The sequence below is a fragment of the Monodelphis domestica genome, chromosome 3, assembly GCF_027887165.1.
Source record: "Monodelphis domestica isolate mMonDom1 chromosome 3, mMonDom1.pri, whole genome shotgun sequence".
NCBI lineage: Eukaryota > Metazoa > Chordata > Mammalia > Didelphimorphia > Didelphidae > Monodelphis > Monodelphis domestica.
Genome location: NC_077229.1, coordinates 80,643,039 through 80,660,749, shown reverse-complemented (window position 1 = coordinate 80,660,749; position 17,711 = coordinate 80,643,039). Strand labels below are relative to the sequence as shown.

The following is a 17,711-nucleotide window of genomic DNA, read 5'->3' as shown; positions in this document are numbered from 1 at the left end:
ACCAGCTTCTTGGAGACCCCCCAGTGAAAGAATTCATCTGCAGTCTATTTCATCCCCAACAGGTCCAGTTATTAGGAAGGTCTTCACAGTGATTTGGTTTGGAGCAGCCCCTAGAAACCAGGGACCCAACCAGCAAGACAAACAAGGACCCAGCTATAATCTGAGTAGCAGCACTGCTTACCTCTTGCTCTGTTGTGTTGTGACGGGTTATATTTTAATTAAGTATCTCCCCTCGCTTCCCACATAGCTACCTGATCAGCGCTGGAAACTAATATGGGGTTGTGTTTCACACTATCTTGGACAATCCTCTTCCCTTCCCTGAGCCTTTCTTTGTTAGATCTCTGTAGAGATAGGAATTGGAAGGGTAATCCCTAAACAAGACTAGCCAGTGCCTGGGCTGCTGCCCTGCTGCACAGGAGTCGGTCCTCTGCCACAAGCGGCTGGAGAGAACTTCCCAAATACCCCGGTAGTTCCAACTTCACTCATGCCTTCACGTGACCTTGGCTAATCGTGTTTGTGCAGTGAGCGGGAACACCCAACCTGGACAGACTCGGGATTGTTGCGCCGGGACCTGAAAGCCGGGGAGCTGTCCACTCCAGCTCGCCCTCCTCCTCGCACTTTATCTCCTCCGCCCAGGCCCCGCCCGCCTGTTTATCTCAGCTGTGTGGGAGCCAGGGATTAGGAACTCTTCAGATCCCAGAGCTCCGAGGCGGTAACACCTCTGGCTCCACCCCTGTCATACCTCAGATGGTGGAGACTGAGACCGCCAATAGCCGGGAGACAGGTTGCGCAGGCGCACAGAGTAGGGAGGGAAGTTCGAATGGCTGCGGCGAGGGAACCGCGGACAGCGGATCGTACAGAAGACTGCGTGGATGGTCCCGGCCCGGACCCACCTGGCCGGGAGAGGAGAGAAACGATCCCGGCTGCCTTGGCTCTGGCGCAGAGGCTTCGCGAGGCCCTGTGTGACCGACAGGAACGGTGAGAGGCCGGCCCGGTGCAAGCCCTCCTGCCCTGTAGGGGCTGGGACCCTACCGCCCAAAGGAGGGAAGAACAAATCCCTTCCCCCGGGCTGTCCGGGCTCAGCTAGGGACTCTGGGCTCGGCCGGGGCGCTCAGGGCTCTGCTCCACCTGGGGCTGGGCTGTCAGGGGAGCCGGGGCACATCTACTCCGGTTTGGCCGGGGCTCTCGAGGTTCTGATCCTCTTGGGGCCCGGGCTGTCAGAAATGCTGGAGCATGTTTTTCCCGGGCTTGGCCGGGGCACTCAGGACTCTGGCTCTTCCTGGGACTCAGTGCTTGTCCTAGAGTCTCTCCAGCTCTGCTTCTCCTGAGGCCCAGGCTCAGTCGGGGAGCTCAAGGCTCTGCACCTCTGGCGGCCCACGGCTCAGCTGGGGGGCGCTTGAGGTTCTGGAGCCAGTTCCAGGCTCGGCCAGCTCCGGCCGGGATCTGGGCCCCGCTCCAATTCGAGGTTCTCTGCTCCCTGCAGGGTGGTGGAATCGCTGCTGAGAGCTGGAGCTGACCCTAACCTGGTGCTGTCCGATGGTGTGGCTGCGGTCCACCTGGCGGCAGGGAGCGAGCACGAGAGCAGCCTGCAGTGCCTGATGGTGCTGCTGCGGCACGGAGCGAACCCCAATGCCCGGTACTGCTCCGACATTCAGTCTTACATGGGCCTGTGACGAACTCCCCCGGTGGGGACTAGCATCCCAACTTGCCCTACCCGCCCTAACTCCCAGCAGTGCCATTCTCTGAAGAGGGGGCCCTTGGAAAGGGAACAGACATTCATAGAGGGAGATCTCGATCTGAGGACCCTACAAGGACCACCCCTTCCCCCCCCACCGATCAGAGTCCCTACAGCCAGGAAGCTCCTGGTCTTGTGCTCCCAGGCTCTGATTGCCTCTTGTCTCTAGGTCTGAGGATGCCCTGACCCCTGTGCATGTAGCTGCATCCTGGGGCTGTTGCAAGTGCCTGAAACTCCTTCTGAGGGAAGGAGGGGACCCGGAGCTTCAGGACCAGGTGTCTGGGGTTGGGAGGAGATGCAGGGAAGACACAGGGTTTCTTTAGGGGTTGGGGAAAGGCACAAGGTGGGGGTGGGGGGGTGGGGAGGGCTAGTATTCTAACAGTTTTGCTCATAGGATGGGAAACAAGCACTGGACCTCGCCCTGGAGCAGGGGAACAAGGAGTGTGTTGAGATCTTGAGGGAACATACTGGCCCCCAGGAAGCGCCCTCTTGCCATGCCCTTTGCAGAGGGGAGGATCGAGGTGGCAGCCCCTTCTCAGCCCTGAATGGAGAGGACCTTGACACCAGCATCTGGGGACTTTCAGATAGGACATTTAGCCCAGGGCCTCTGGGCAGCATAGTCAGAGCCCAGCTGGATGGGAGTGAGGTGGAGAGGACAGCTTTAGGGGCTGGGCACAGCCTCCCAAGCCAGCCTCTCCCAGCTCATCTTCAGCTCTCACAGGAGAAAGGACTCAGGATGGATAAAGTCTCTGAACCTGACATCAGCTTCCCTGCACCTCTCTCACCCCACCCCACATCCACACCTCTAGCTCCTAGGTTGGGCTCTGTGCCCCACCTGGGACAGGATGATATCTCCCCAGACCACAGCTGCTTCTTTTACCTAGGCCCAGATTATTCCTGGAAAGCTCAAACTGAGACACCTCCCAGTTCTCCCCTGGCTGAAACAGGCAGCTCCTCTAACGAGTCCTTCTTCACTGCAGTGGAAGTCTGTGGCCCTGATGCCCAGGCACCCAGGGCTGTCCCTTCCAGCTCAGTCACCCCAGAGGCTCCTGGGGCTGTACCACTTCAGCCCAAAAAGAGTGGGAGTGGGTCCCAGCCAGGCAACACTGCAGAGTCCAGCCCCACCCAAATATTGCCTGTGGACATGGGCTCCCCAGATAGCAAAGCTCCCCAGACATCAGGGCCCCTGAAGAAGGATGTGACCTACGCATCCCTGAGGGCCGAGCTCAGGGCCATGATACTGAATACCTGGCACTCCCAGCCCACTCTGGATGAATCAGACATGATACCAGCCATGACAGACCCTGTGATCCACCTGAATGCTCAGCTGAGGGGACTGGTGCTGGGTTCCCCCCCAGAGCCCCAAGATTTTGGGATATCCTGCAAGCTTAAGGGCTTGAGCTCCCACAATAGAGAGGGCAGTATCACTTCTCATTCTGGCAATAGTGGGGAGCAAGGCCCACCCCCAAAGATACCTCCTGGAAGGTATGGCCCAGGCTCTGGGGGTAATGAGAGTCCTAGGGAAGGAAAGTACCTAACCCTGGACAGTTTAGAGGTGGCCAGAGCAGCTCTCCCCACCACCCAGACTGGCAACTTGGCAGAATTCACAGAAGACAACCCCTTTAATGACTTCCTAACTGATGACCAAACTTCCCAGGGTAGTGAGGATGGGGCCAACATATGGCTGACAGAGGATGGTGAAGATGAGGAGGACCATGTCCTCCAAGGCCTCAGAGTCAGCACCAACCAGAATTGCATCCGAAAGCCTCCAGAGCCATCGAGGGCACGTCCAATCCTGCATCCCAAACAGTTCCCTGTGGGACAGTCTCTGCAGCCTTCTAGGCCAAAGCCCACAGAACATATACATACTGATCCCAAGGCTGGGCTCAAGTTGCCAGTGCACACTGAGGACATAATCACGGATAGACGAATTAACTGTGATCCATCTACACCTTTCCCACCACAAGACCCTTCAACCCTGTCCAACCAGGAGCTGTTGAAGCATCTCCGGGCCCTCGGGGAGAGCCCAGGCCCTATCACTCCCTTCACCAGACAATACTATCTGAGGCGACTGAAGGAGGGGAGCCTTAGGGGGCCAGCTGGTAAGTTCCCTTTCCGGGGAGGTGATGGGGCTTTGGGATGGAGAGAAATCCCACGTCCAGGTGAGGGAGGCTTAACGTATCTTCCCAAGAATCCTGGAATCTTTAATAAACTCAGCCTGACTGTCCTCATAGTCAGAGGATCTACTTTGTGACTATGGGTAAGTCTGTTCCTTGGGCCTCTGTTTCTCTCATGAGAGGATTCATCAGTGCACACTTAACTCCCCACTTGACAGTGAGCCCAGTAGTTTTCTGACTCTTTCCTCTCCTGGTCTGGATGTGGCCCAGCCCCAACAAGGTACAGCCCAGAACTGACCCTGGCCCTGCAGACAGGCTGTGTCCCTAATGCCCAGGATGATGAGGATGTCCTGGCCCAGCAGTTTGACCAGCCAGACCGGACCCAGAGGTGGCGAGAAGGGATTGTTAAGTCAAGTTTCACCTACCTGCTCCTGGATCCAAGGTATGAAAACTGCCACTAGGGGTCAGGTAGGTATCTTGGTATCTAGAAGAAAGAGCCTCAGATGGACAGTTAATGGGCCTGAGTTCAGGTCCTGACTTTGCAAAAGGCTCCTGGATGACTTTGGGAAAATCTCTTCCCTTCCCAGGACCTTGGTTTCCTCAACTGTACAATAAAGGGATAAATGTGATAGTCCTGAAAGTTCTTTCTGATTCTAATATTTTTGGGCTGTCTTCTGCCATTTTAATTTCTAAAGTCCCTCCTAGCCCTAAAATTATGTTCTAAGGACCCTCCCAGCACTGACTCTACATTCTGTATTCTAAGTTCCTTCCTAGTTCTGATAATCTGTTCTAATTTCCCTCCCAGCTCTGACATCCTGTGTTCTAAGGGCTCTCCTAACTCCAGCATTTATTTGTTCTAAGTTGCCTCCTTGCTCTTAACATTTTGTGTTTTAAAGTCCCTCCCAGCTCTGACATTCTCTGTTGTAAGAGTCCTCTCAACTCTGACATTCTCTGTTCTAAGTGTCCTCTCAGCTCTGACATCCTGTGTCTAAAGACCCTCCTAGCCCTGACATCCTGTGTTCTAAGGTTCCTCCTTGCTCTGACATTCTGTGTGGAACATATCCTGTATTCTAAGGCCACTTCTAGCTCTGACATTCTGTAGACTATGTTCTAAGGGTACTTCCAGCTCTAGCATTCATACAGAAGGAATCTCAAAGGCCATCTAGTCCAGTCTATGGCTAATAAAATACATGAAAACGATAAATGTTCATTAAACGTAATGGGAGGGAAAGGAACTGGAGAAAGCTTCATTAGTTTCAAATGGACATGGGAAAACTGCTTGGTTTGTTAGAAGAGAGTTCTGTGTGGGTGAGAGAATCATTGGTAAGTGGCAAGAATATGAGGGGAAAAACATCAGTAAAGCATTTATTACTTTTAAAAGGTAAATGGATTAGCAGCATGGTGGGAAATAAGTTAGACCTGCATCCTGCACCATACTCATTGAATAATTCCAGCTTTATGATAGACTTAAATATAAGGACTACAAAAAAGATGGAAGAAAGTGAAAGAATATATTTATCTTAATTGCAGAAAGAAGACACCCCCCCCTTCAAAAGAAGAAGTTATTAGGAACAAGAGAGATGTCTTTATATAAAAAAAATTTTAACATTCTGTACAACAAAAAGAAATATGAGCAAAATAAAAAGAAAATAGATTGGGGGGGAAAATTTGTGGCAAATTTTAATTTGAGATAAAAACTTGACCTCCAAAATACATGAGAACTGTTAAAAAACATACAAAGGCAACATGCTCTCAGGCCTTAATGGATAAATAGAGCAGTGGTGGTGTTAAAGTGAGAGGGGTGGGGACACTGATCAGGGGATGATGAATTGGGCACCAAGAGGCAGGACAGGAAAAGTGTGGAACAGACTGGCACCACAGGTATCACCTACATTGTGGAGACATTTGTTTTTACTCCAGGGTGACCCAGAACCTGCCTGCCCGATGCCATATCCTGAGCCCAGCTGAATGCTTCCAGACCTTTATCCATGCCATCTTCTATGTGGGCAAGGGCACTCGAACTCGACCATATTCCCACCTCTCCGAGGCCCTGAGCCATCAACGGAACAGGCAGAAGCAGGTGCTGGGATCGGGAGGTGGCAGATGGCGAGGTGTGGAATGGGGTGGGGGGTACAAAAAGGCATGGCCAAATTGTTGGATCCAAGACCTAGTTTCTCTCCTCACAGACTTGCCCCAAGGTGCAACACATCCTGGACATTTGGGCAACTGGCCATGGTGTGGTCTCTCTGCACTGCTTCCAGAATGTCATTGCAGTAGAAGCCTATACTCGGGAGGCGTGCCTGGTGGATGCCCTTGGTGCGTGCCAGTCAGGGCAGCAGATGGGAAAGTCCCTGTCCCACAAGTCCCTTTCCCTGGGAAAGACCCTGCACTTCCCACTGGAGTAGGGCAAGTTCCCTAATGGCTCTCCAACCTCCCTCCCTGTCTCTGTATGGATATGGGTCTCTTTATCTCCCAGGGATGCAAGTGCTCTCCAATCAGAAGAAGGGCCACTACTATGGGGTAATAGCAAGCTGGCCGCTCCATCGGCGCAGACGGCTGGGTGTACACCTGCTGCACCGGGCTCTGGGCATCTTCCTGGCAGAAGGGGAACGGCAGCTTCGGCCTCCAGACGTCCCAGTTGGTACTTGAATGGCTGCATCCTCCTCTGGTTGTTGAAGCAGGTCTGTGAGCGGCTCTTCCTGTCTCCAGAGTTGCAGACCAGACCCAAGAGGCCATCAGAGATCCAAGGCAGCAGGCACTGAGTGGCCCTAAGATGGGAAGGCTGGTCTCCGAGGGTTCCCAAGACATGCAAGTGGCTCTGCCAGGTGTCCAGGCCTGAGGAGATCCTGTGTGTGCCTGCCAGTCACTCACTGGCCACATAAAACAGTAGCGACAGCCTCCAAGGATAGGGGCTCTGGACACATCTCCAACTGTTGGGAGACCGAGGAACCTACAGCAGGTAGCTGTGCCTGCTGAATTTGGCTCCCTCATCTCTGCTGAAAGCAGAGACCTTGCCAACAGTCCTAGCTCTTCCTCTGTGGGAAGGCTGCCACTGTCCTTAAAGGAGCCAAAGGGTTTCTGTCTTAGGAATGGGCGCCTGGCCGCTGCCTCCCCTCCCAATTTCTGGCTCTGGGGATGCAGGCCTCAGTACATCCAGATGTCAGTGCTGTTGGTAGCCCAAGGGTTTTCAAGGCCTTGTGACATTGATGACGGAATTATTAGCCACAGAATCCTAGCATGCCAATGATGGGAGGAGCTCTTATCCACCCACTTCATTTTATAGATATGAAAACATTTTATAGGTATGAAAACTATGGCCCAGACAGGAGAAGGGCCCCACCTGATGCCATGGGGGCCTGTACATGAATAGCAGTGCTGACTCAAACCCCGGGATCCTGATTCCAAGGCAAACTGAGCCCACATGAGAGTCTTTTTTATCCCTATTTACAGAAGCAGTATGATTATTTTTCTTTCTCCTCACTTTTATCCATGAAGAACCCGAGTCTCAGAGAGGGCACATCGATTTGCCTAGTCACACAGCTAGTTTCTACTGGTGGAGCCTTGAAGTGTGCCCTATTATTCTTTCTAACCCCAGCCCCTATTGAATAATCGGATTGCCAAATGGCTGGGCTGATTTGGTGGGTGATAGAAGAGTTAGGGGCCAGTAGAATGGAACTCCCTGCCATGTAGACAGTGCTCTGGGCCCCAAACTGTACCCTCTACATAGGATCCCCCACAGAAGTGGCTGAAGGCTCTTCCACATCTACTTAAGCTCAACCTTCTACCATAGGTCTTAACCTGGAGTTTGTGAACTTTAAAGTGTCCTATTTTGATAATTATATTTTAGTCTAATTGGTTTCCTTGGTAATCCCATCTCTTTTATTTTATGTATTTAAAGACATGTTTCTGAGAAGGAGCCTTGCCAGAAGCCCAATCCAGCTTAGGTTAGATTCCAGGAACCCAGCTCACAACATACGAGGCCTGGGGATGACGTTGATTGTCACATTTATTGGGCTACAGGATGTGGTCTGCACAATCCACATCTGCTCCCTTCCCACCCACCCACCCACTTCCATCTCTGCCCCCACAGGCAGCAGCAGACCCCTCTCTCAAGCTGAAAGGGGATTTCCAGCTGGGAGGAGCCCCATCAGGTGGGAGAAGGCAGGGGACCGTAGAGAGGGAAGGAGGGAGGAAGAATCTTCCCCAGGAGCAGCGGTGCTGATGACGGAGAGAACTCTCACCTTCCAGAAATCAGTCCTCAGCAAAGACACACAAGACAGATGCCCAGTGGGGAGACAAAGGAGTAGACCTTAATACTGAGAACTGGAATGGGGATCTGGGAGGTCTGGGGGAGGCGTTGCAACATGGAAGGAAGGCGAGTTTCTGTACAAGGTCCTTAACTATAGAGGGTGATTTCCAGCTCCCTAGAAATATTGGGAATGGTATATAACTAGTCCTGCTTGGGGTAGCCAGAGGCCATAGCTGGGCACGGGAAGAAGGTCCCCTTGCTGTTCTGGCCAGCCTGGGGTGGTTGTCAAACCCTCCCAGAAAGCCAGGCCTGGCCATCTCCCTCCCAGGCGGGTAGGGGTTTATCCCTAATTTCCCCCAGGCAGTCTGCCATGGGGAGCTCTCTCCCCAGATAGCGCCTACAGGTACGCAAAGGAGACAAGCAGGAAAGGGGGATGGGGATGGGGGGAGGCTTCAGCCCCCTCCTTCAGTGGCCAGTCTGGCCCTGCTGGACAACTCCGAATGCCACTGGGCACACCTCGATCCCTGGGTGGGGAGGGGGCCCCTCTTCGTGGCTTTCCTCTCTCCCTCCATTAGCCGGAGGGAGGGCAACCATGGCCCTCCCTGAGGCCTGAGGGAAGGCGTCTTCTACAGCAACCCGCCTTTTGAAAAGCGCCCTATTGGTCGGTCTGTCCATCCATCTATCCGCTTATTTCTTCTCAGTGGCACTGGCGTCAGGATGGTCAGGAGGCCCCAGGATCTCTGGTTCCCACAGAAGGAATTCATGGAGCAGCGTGTTGACTGTCTCTGGACACTCTAGCATCACCATGTGGCTACCCTCATCAATGAGCTTCAGAAAAGCTAAGAGGAGGATCTGGAGGAGGAAAGGCCAGAGGTCATCCCATCCAGTCCCCTGCCTCAGGTCAAACTGACCATTCTCTAAAAGGAGCCAGGCTTCCTCCAAAATGAATCACTACCCAGTCCCTCTGAGACGGGGATGGAGGAGGAATTCTACAACTTGACCATCACCCTGAAGAAGTCTTTCCTTCTGACTCCTGGAATAACATGGGGTAGAGTTCCCTTTCTCCTTTTAGCCATCCCTCTAGGTCCACTTATCCAGTATTAAGTCAAGAATCAGGATTCTATCCCCTCCTCCCAGGGTTCCATCCCCTTCTCTCTGGGCTCCATACACTCCTCTCAAGGTTCCATCCTCTCCTCCCAGGGTTCCAATCCCCTCCCTAAGGTGGAACTGACCCTCAAGATTCTTACCATGAGATCTAGCCCCCCTCCAACCCCAAGCCCAATGTTTCCTGAGGCCTTTGTGGCTTGTTCTCTTGGTGATCCTGAGATAGAAGTGCCAGTGCCCCTGTATTTCCTCATACCTCCGCCATACGCTGATCCTCTTCTACAGGCACAAATTTGTCGTGCATGCCGTGCACCAGCAAAACAGGTACAGTAAGCTCAGCATGGTAGACCTCATCACCCTCTGGCCAGTACTGCCCACTCATCATGGCCCGAAGCACAAAGGAAGATACATTGAAGGCATTGCCTTCCTTCAGCAACTGTTTCTCCTTGGTCCCCTGGCGAGCAAAGCCGGCCCTGTGGGTATAAGGGTTTGGGGGAGAGGGGTGGAAATCATTTTGGGGATCTGTACCTGAACCCCTTTTTGGGCATCGTGCTAGCCTCGAAGCCAGGGTAGAACCCCTCCAGGGCCACCCTGTGGGCAGCATGCTAGCTCTGAAGTCAGGGCCACATCCCTCCTGAGGCCACCCCAGGGGCTTTATGCCAGTCCCAATATCAGAGTGAGAAAACCCCTCCAGAGAGATTCTGGGCCCCAGGTCTCACTTGAGGAAGCTCCAGGCCAGGCAAGGTGAGAGACATCGGAGGACACAGGTGGGCATATTGAAGATGGAACAAAGGCTAGGCTCCAGGGCCGTGGGACCCCCACCATTGATCATGATCACTTTATGAACCAGCTCCGGGTACTCGTGGGCCAGGAATGTGCAAAAGGAAACCCTGCAGCATCAGGGAGAGGTGCCCCGCTCAGCATGACTGGAGAAGAGCCTGGGTCCCCCTGACCCCTCTAAAGAACGCTCCCCTCAACTGCCACTGCCCCTCATCTGACCTAACCCCTCAGGGTGGTGCAGAATCAATCCATAAGCACTTAAGGGCCAGCCACTTAATGTTAGTCAGTCAGTAGCAGTAATTAGGCACCTATTGTGTGCTGCCCCCTGCTAAGTGCTGGGGATCCCAAGGAGCAGGGGAAATTGGGGAAAGAGGTTCCGGACAGGAGAAGGGCCCTGTGAAACACAGGGCTGTGCTTTAGAGCTGTCACAGGCCTAAGGACAGTTGACTTCTTCCTGATCCCCTGCCCCAAGAACTTGCCTCCTCTCCTTGCTCCCTCCCCCCTTCCTAGAAGAGACAGTCTGTCCCGTTTCAAGTCAAAAAAAAAAAACTGGGGCCCAGAGAAACAACTTGCCACAGGCCACATGACAAATTGGTGACTAAAGAGGGGCCAGAACCAAGGGGTCCTCCATCCCAGGAATAGTACTCCCTCTCTCTGACACTGCCCCTCCCCACCAACTGCCAACCCCTTCAAGGCCTCACCCATACGAATGCCCAATGAGCACATTTCTCCTCTTGGCATAGCGTTTGAAGATGGCTCGCATGTCCTCAGCGAGAGCATAGAAAGTGTATGCAGCAGCCACCTGTGGGGCAGAGCTGGCCCCGTGTCCTGCCAGGTCCGGAGCCACCACCTCGTAGCCCAGCCCAACAAAGAAGTCTAGTTGCTCCTTCCAGATGGCCAGGGAGCCACCCACACCATGGATGAAGAAGAGGACCACGTCCGCCTGGGCACCCTTGCAACTGGTGACCCGCTTCTCACAGTCGATATTGATGGTACGCTTGGGACGCCGAATCTTCCGTCGCCGTCCACCAGGCCCTGAGCCCGGGCGGACTCCTTCACCCTGCCCATTTCCCATCATGGAAGAAGGTTCAGACAACTCCAGCTCCAGCGGGGAAGGCGTCTCGTTAATATTATTGTACACTTGCAGGAGGTCAGTGCGAAGCATATCCCCAAGGTTTTCCACCACCAGCTGCCCGTTGCGGAAGACTGTGATACGCCTCTTGCAGTGAACTAGCCCGCCCTGCTCCCCTTCTGGCTGTATCGGCGCTGGTGGCTGGTCTCCCACAGGAGGGGGGCACACATGTTTCACCCGAAGGATTCTCCCTGGCTTTACCTCCACAAAAGTGTAGCCATCACTGGACTCAACGCTTTCCAGAGGACCCACGGCATTGTTTGTTGAGCCTAGGAGGCAGCACATGATGCCATCAGCCACACCGGTCAGCATGATGTGTCCTGGTGGAAGAGAGGACTTGAGGTGAGGGCCTGGCTATGCACCACACGAGATACCAACCAAGGGGTCTTCCATTCAGACTCTTAAACAGAGTAGGAACGTCAAAACAGTGTCAGAACAGCAAATAACTTAGGCTGGCAGCAATGGAAGAACTCTTAGGGTATAGGACTTAGAGCTAGAAAGGACCTTAGAAGTCATCTGGACCAATCCAATCTTCATATTTTCTGGATGAGGAAACTGAGGCCTGGGAAGGAAAAGTGCCTGGTCCAAGGTCTCACAGTGGGACCACAAAGTCCCACAATGGCAAAGTTTGGGCTAGAAGCTAGAGCTCCTGATTCCTAAGCTAGTACTCTTTCTGGTTTGCCATTGGTCTTCGAGGCTCCTTCGGGTTCCAATAATCCTCATTCTATGTTCCAAGGGCCCTCCCAGCTCCGACACCCTATGTTCCATGTTCCAAAGGCCCTCCCAGCTCTGACATTCTATGTTCCATATTCTAAGGGCCCTCTCAGAGCTCTGACACTTGGGATACTTGGGGATGGAAAGTGGGAAGAAGACCTATAGGAGTCAATAGTTGTCTTGTTTGTTAACTCAATGAGTCTTACCTGCTGAAGGTTTATACTTTCTCACCCTAGTCCCATACCCCTTACAGCTTCTCTCTTTCCAGCCTTTTGGAATATAAATAGGAAAGAATTCAATCTCTCTCTCTCTCTCTCTCTCTCTCTCTCTCTCTCTCTCTCTCTCTCTCTCTCTCTCTCTCTCTCTATCTCTCTCTCTCTCTCTCTCTCTCTCACACACACACACACACCCCCCAGTACCTTGTCCTATCCTTTCTCCTTTGTTAGAGAAGTCCTTACATTACTAAAAAAAAAAAAAATCTTGTTTTTAAAGTGCTTAATTTCCCCCCTGTATCCTTTCCTTTTCAGTTTCCAGAGAACCATTCTTTATAACAAAAAATTGGAGGGGGGATGAAGGATGTGGGGGTTATGTTTCAAAGCTCAGAGTTTCAGAGTCTGGAGAGAGGAAGAGGGGGGCAGGGGTCCCAGTCAGGTCAGAGGTGAGGAGTATGGTTGGCCCCTTGGCTAAGATTTAATGTCTTAGTGGGGGCTTTGGAAGGAAATTCCAGGCCAGAGATCAGGGATGGAGTCCAAGCCTGTAGGAAGTACTTTTCATACCAGCCTCCAGGGGATACTTTCTCAATCCTATGGTGGAGTGGGTGTAGGAATTGTGCTTTGCTAGAAAAATAACTGAATAGTCTAATTTGAAAAGTCAAAAAATCTCTGGGAAGAGAGGAGATGCCAGAAGTCACTTCACTCACTTTGAGTCTGTGCCTGAAAAACAGTATTCTGCCAGGAAAATGGTGCCATAGTCTTCTCCATTCCTGTTCTTACTCACAGTACAAACATCAGGAAAATTCTTCCAGATGTGTAACTCACTGTCTCTCACTTCAGTGGAGATGGGTGAGTAGGTAGTGGGGCCCTCAGCATCATGTGTGAGACGTTGGCTTGGATTTTGGCAATGGGCAAGGTCCCCTGAACTTGTTTAAGGAAGTAAGCCTGGCCTCAAAAGACTGGAGAAGCTGGGTTCAGAGTTCTGGGAATCTGTGAGGGCAAGAGTGATGGAATCCTAGATTCACAGAATGTTAAAGACTGGAAAAGAGAGACCTCAGAGATAGGGAAGAATGGAGGTGAGGAGTGCTCTTTGATGGGGAAGATGACATTAGGGGACAGAAGGGATGTGGTAAAACAGCTTATAAAGGACTAATAATAACACTAAAGTGGGGATAGGAAAGAGGGTATATTTATTCATTCGTTCATTCTTTCATTCCTTAGTTCAACAAATATTAAGTGACTGTTGGGTGCAGAGCAGTCCTAGGACTGAAGTCTGGAGTCCTGGGTTCAAACTCCAGTTTTGTTAGTATTTGACCTGTCTGGGCTTCAGTTTTCTCACCTGTAAAATGAGAGGGTTGGGCTAGACACTCTCTTCCTAGCCTCAAACTTAAAATTAAGATCCTGTGACTCTAAGTGCCAGGGGGAGATACAACATTTACACGAGACAGAGCCCTTATCTTTATGGAACTCACAGTCCAGCAGGGATGACACAAACAAATTATGACCTTACGATATATTACACAAATGTTTGGGGGATATTGGGATTTTTTTTGGTTCAGACCAAAAGAAATTTCACTGATAGAACAAACTCCCTCTTGCCCCTTAGAAAGTTAGGGAGTCACAGGGGCTATGAATGAGGCACAGAAAGATTAAATCACTGAGTTGCACTGGCCAGTACGGGTCAGAGGTGGGATCTGAATTCAGGTCAGATCTTTAATCTACTATATTTAAGCTGCCTCTTGCCTAGAGAGGGACAACACCAAGTGTTCTCTAAGGTCCAAGAGGAAGGTCATGAGCCATGAGGCAGGTTTGGAAAGGCTTCCTGGAAGAGATAGCATTTGATTGAGTTGGATGCTGAAGGAAAGGTAGAGGGCTCAACAAGCAAAGAGAGAGGCTCTTCTGAGTGAATGAGTAAATGCTCGAAAGTAGAAGAGCAAAGGAGAGCTTTGGGGGCCAGAGCTATCCAATCTGGCTTGAGGAAGACTGAACTGGGGAATCTGAAGCTGACTTTATGACCAGAGGAGGTATTAAAATAGAGGAAGGGGGCAGGTGTGGGTGAAGGAGGGAAAGGATGTGGAGGGGAATCTGTGAGGAAATGTATATGTGTGTAGGATGTAGATAGGAAGTGGGGGGAGATACTTGGGGCTGAGGAAACACAAGGGGTAAAAGATACTGGGACATAAGGGGATTTGAGGGATGGGGACACACTGCTCTGGAGAAGGGGTGCTGGAGGACAGGGAGCCTGGCAGAAATGGAGAGAAGGGCATGAAGGAGGGGATATAAGCAGAGGGCAGAGGAGAAGAGCATAGGGTAAGGGATAGAGGAAGAGGCAGGGAAGAGAGGTGCTGGGGACAAGAGAATGTTAAGGAAGGGAAGCCCAAGTCTTAAGACAAGAAGGCCTAGAGACCAGAATGGGGAGGACAGTAGGAGGTCCTGGGCCTTGCATCCCCAGAGGCCTCTTCTCCTGCCTCTCCCCTCAGTCCCCCAGCCCCCCCTTGGTAACTATGGTTACAAGGCTGTGGCCTTGCCTGTTACATAACAGATATCCTTGGGCTTTGGGGAACATCTCCCCCCCACCCAAGGGAAGGTTACCTTGGTTATGAAGTGGGGGTACTATAGTTTAGTCTCCCAGTCCCAGGTCACTTTATCTCAGCTCTTCCTCCCTAAGGCCCAATAGGAGGGGGTGGGGGTAGGAATCCTCTTCCAGAGCTGCTCTAGCCCTATAGGTACAGCCTGGGCACAATGGGGGGAGGGAACCCAAAAAGGGACAGTCAGGAGCAATGACATTCCTGATTCTCCCCTTAATGCAGAGGGCGATGCAGCCAATGCCAATGCCAAGGCCGAGACAGGGGCGGAAGGGGATCTAGGCTTCGCCCTGCCTGCCTGCCTGCCTGCCTGCCTTGGCCCCCATCCTGCACCTGCAGCGGCAGCACAAATGAGAGGGTGGGGGCGGAGAGGTGGTATGGCAGGGTTAGAAGGCAAAGTGGCAGGGGCATCCGGGGGCCCTAAGCTCCAAGTCATAGATTCTTTCCCTTCCCTTCCCAGCCCTGCGGCTCCAGGACCCTCTCCATTTTCCAGGACCCCATCCTTCATCTCCTGGGTTCCCCATTCCTGCCCCCTAGGCCCCGGTATGGCGCGAGGATTCTTTCATCTTCACCCCTCCCCCCAACCAATCACTCCCCCCCAGTCAATCGCTCCCCCATCCCCCATCCCTTTCTCTGGTCCCGGGGACCTCCTCCTAGATTCTTTACCCACTCTGACCCTATTCCAAGCTCCCAAGGGGTCCCTTCTGCCACCTTCTCTTTGGCACCCCTTTGCCCTTCCTGGAACCCCAAGATCCCCAAATCTCCTCACCCCGCCCCCCAAACCCTCAAGCCCTCTCTTGCAGGGGTCGCCCCCTCGCCCCAAAGCACCCAAACCATTGCTCCTCACCCCCGGTTAGTCCTCCCTCCGACTCACCTCATCTGTGGCCCTGGCGGGCCGAGGCTGCGGGCTGCGGGGGGACCCAGGAGTCCGGGCACCGACCGCGACATGCAGTCGCTAGGCTCTACATGGTGGCGGGCGCCCGTCTGGGTACGGACCCTGGCTTGACTTCTTCCTAGCCCACTGCCCAGCTGGGGTCGCGGGAGTTTGGGGGGCTGGAGGATGGCTGAGGTCAACGCGCTCGCATCCCACAGCCATAGAGAAATTCTAGGCCCTTTAAATCCCTCCCGGGCGGGAGGGGTAGAGGGAGAAAATCCATGCTCAGGGACAGGCAGGCACCCGAGCCAATCCGCAGCCTGGGCAGCTCTGGCCTAGATAGGAGCCAATCACAAGCGTCATGGAGGGAAAAAAGGCGGGCGCATGGCGACACTCCCCTCCATTTCTCCCCCCTGCCCCTCCCACCCAAGGTGAGCTAGGGATGGGAGGGAGTCGCCGGGAGGTCACTGGATCTCACAGCTGGATGGGACCTTACTCATCCATTTGTTCTAGCCTTGGTAGGAATTCCTCTCTACAGTATCCCTGATAAGAGGTCATCTGGCCTCCCTGGATGGGGAGCACACTACCTATTAACGTAGACCCATTCTCTTTGGGTTAGTGACTGATTGTTAAATCAAGCGCCTTCTCGCCGCTTGCAGCCACTACTCCCAGCTCTCCTCTGAGGAAGCAGACAAGTCCAAATCTCCCACTGGACAGCCTTTCCAATCCTCAGTCAGTTATCATACTCTCTCTCCATCATCTTGTCCTCTAAACTCCTCCAGGAACCTTTTTCGAGGGCTCTAGCCAGGAGTAATCGACCCTTTCCTTCTTCTAGAAGATCGATACATTTAGAGTCGCAGTATCTGAGTTGGAACATTGGCTCTGCTACATGACCTTGGGCAAGTCAACCCTTCAGAGCTCCCATTCCCTGGGGGGGGGGGAGGGGGGGGAGGAGCTGAATTAAATGATCTCCGAGGTCCTTTCTGCGATGAGTGGCACAGCGCTGTGTCTCTTTCAAGTCAATTCAATTCAGCAAACCTTTACTAATTGAACACAACCAATTTATCTTGTGCTAGACACAGGGGATAGATAAAAAGAAAAATGAAACAAGACCTGCCCTCAAGGAAATTACATTGTACTGGTGGGATGCAGCCTGCGGATGTGCTGGAAAAATGCTTTTTAACAAACTGCTCTCCTGGGGGGGGGCATTTAAAAATGGAATCCATATTTAATGTTGACAATCCACACACACAGAAATATCAAGCCCTAATGTAGCACTTGCCTATTTCCAAGTTTATTCCTTAGAAAATGGAAATTCCTGAAAATTTAACAATCGGCTCTCCAACTTGTTCAGTTAACTCCAACACAGTCACATTTTATACAACTACACAAGCAAATGAACACACAAAAAGTGTTGGATTTGTTTACATTGTTATCACTTCCCAATGATTCCCCATTACTCAAACTCCCTTGTAATAAATAAACCAACACAGCAGCTCATGACTCATTTGAAACTTGTCTGATACCTTTCAGTTGAGAGGGAGGCCTATTTCATCATCATTCATCTGGAATCAGGATTGGTCATGGTGCTGATCAAAGTTCTAAAGTATTTTGCTGTTAAAAAAATTTTTTTTGCTTGCTTTTGTTTTTATGGAACCTCTATTTTCTAGCTATAATTCTAGCGATTACATTTCCCACCAAACTCTTCCTCCTCCCCTTCCCAGAGAGCCACCCCTAATTCAGTCATCTCCAATTCTTCATGATTCCATTTGGGGTTTTCTAGGCAAAGATACTGGAGTGTCATCCCTTATGATTAAGAATTAAAAAGCAGAAAATAGGTCAGCAAAACTAACCCACACTTCAAAAGTGTGACATTCTTTCTCTAACCCAGTAATTCCAGATATGGGCTGTTCTGTTTTTTAGTTTTCACTTGGGGGTTTCTTTCATGAGATGATCAGTGGATTCTATTTCCACTTTGTCTTAGTTTTCTTATGTGATTTTTATTTATTTTTAAACTGTGAATGCTGTTTATTTTAAACTACTCCTGAGTTTCTTGTATGGCTTTAAAAAATATGTCCAGGTTCTTATTTAGGTCAGGGCTTTCAGGTAGTGCAATGATTCTTTTTATTTTTCTAAACTCTTATCTTCTATCTTAGAATAAATACTATATATTGGTTCTAAGGCAGAAGAGTGGTAAGGGCAAGGCAAT

At 51.7% G+C, this 17,711-nt stretch overlaps 2 protein-coding genes across 4 annotated transcripts; one reads left to right on the top strand and one right to left on the bottom strand.

Moving 5' to 3' along the window:
- Positions 1 to 666: 666 nt before the first annotated feature.
- On the top strand, positions 667 to 7,709 carry ANKLE1 (ankyrin repeat and LEM domain containing 1). 3 transcript variants are annotated; one of them, XM_007489771.3, is made up of 8 exons: positions 682 to 978; positions 1,484 to 1,636; positions 1,905 to 2,010; positions 2,130 to 3,837; positions 4,123 to 4,294; positions 5,773 to 5,932; positions 6,039 to 6,168; positions 6,329 to 6,633. In XM_007489771.3, exons 1-8 carry the CDS (start codon positions 821 to 823, stop codon positions 6,499 to 6,501), a joined length of 2,760 nt encoding a protein of 919 aa, XP_007489833.1. In that variant the 5' UTR covers positions 682 to 820; the 3' UTR covers positions 6,502 to 6,633. The 3 variants fall into 3 exon arrangements, with proteins under 3 accessions (XP_056678251.1, XP_056678250.1, XP_007489833.1); XM_056822273.1 differs by lacking the exon at positions 6,329 to 6,633 and having other exon boundaries at positions 667 to 978; positions 6,018 to 6,145; XM_056822272.1 differs by having other exon boundaries at positions 675 to 978; positions 5,773 to 6,168; positions 6,329 to 7,709.
- A 131-nt stretch (positions 7,710 to 7,840) lies between these two features.
- Positions 7,841 to 15,829, bottom strand: ABHD8 (abhydrolase domain containing 8). The gene is made up of 5 exons (XM_001370032.4): positions 15,503 to 15,829; positions 10,687 to 11,437; positions 9,925 to 10,095; positions 9,462 to 9,678; positions 7,841 to 8,953 (listed from the first exon to the last, which is right to left on the bottom strand). Exons 2-5 carry the CDS (start codon positions 11,427 to 11,429, stop codon positions 8,789 to 8,791), a joined length of 1,296 nt encoding a protein of 431 aa, XP_001370069.1. The 5' UTR covers positions 11,430 to 11,437; positions 15,503 to 15,829; the 3' UTR covers positions 7,841 to 8,788.
- Between the last annotated feature and the right edge of the window lie 1,882 nt (positions 15,830 to 17,711).

Coding starts and splice junctions, on each gene's coding strand:
- ANKLE1 (XM_056822272.1), top strand. CDS start 821: ATGGCTGCGGCGAGGGAACCGCGGACAGCGGATCGTACAGAAGACTGC. Junction 3,838..4,122: donor GAGCCTTAGGGGGCCAGCTG/GTAAGTTCCCTT, acceptor GATGTGGCCCAG/CCCCAACAAGGTACAGCCCA. Junction 4,295..5,772: donor TACCTGCTCCTGGATCCAAG/GTATGAAAACTG, acceptor TTTTTACTCCAG/GGTGACCCAGAACCTGCCTG.
- ABHD8 (XM_001370032.4), bottom strand. CDS start 11,429: ATGCTGACCGGTGTGGCTGATGGCATCATGTGCTGCCTCCTAGGCTCA. Junction 10,096..10,686: donor CTCATTGGGCATTCGTATGG/GTGAGGCCTTGA, acceptor CTGATGCTGCAG/GGTTTCCTTTTGCACATTCC. Junction 8,954..9,461: donor AGGATCAGCGTATGGCGGAG/GTATGAGGAAAT, acceptor TTCCTCCTCCAG/ATCCTCCTCTTAGCTTTTCT.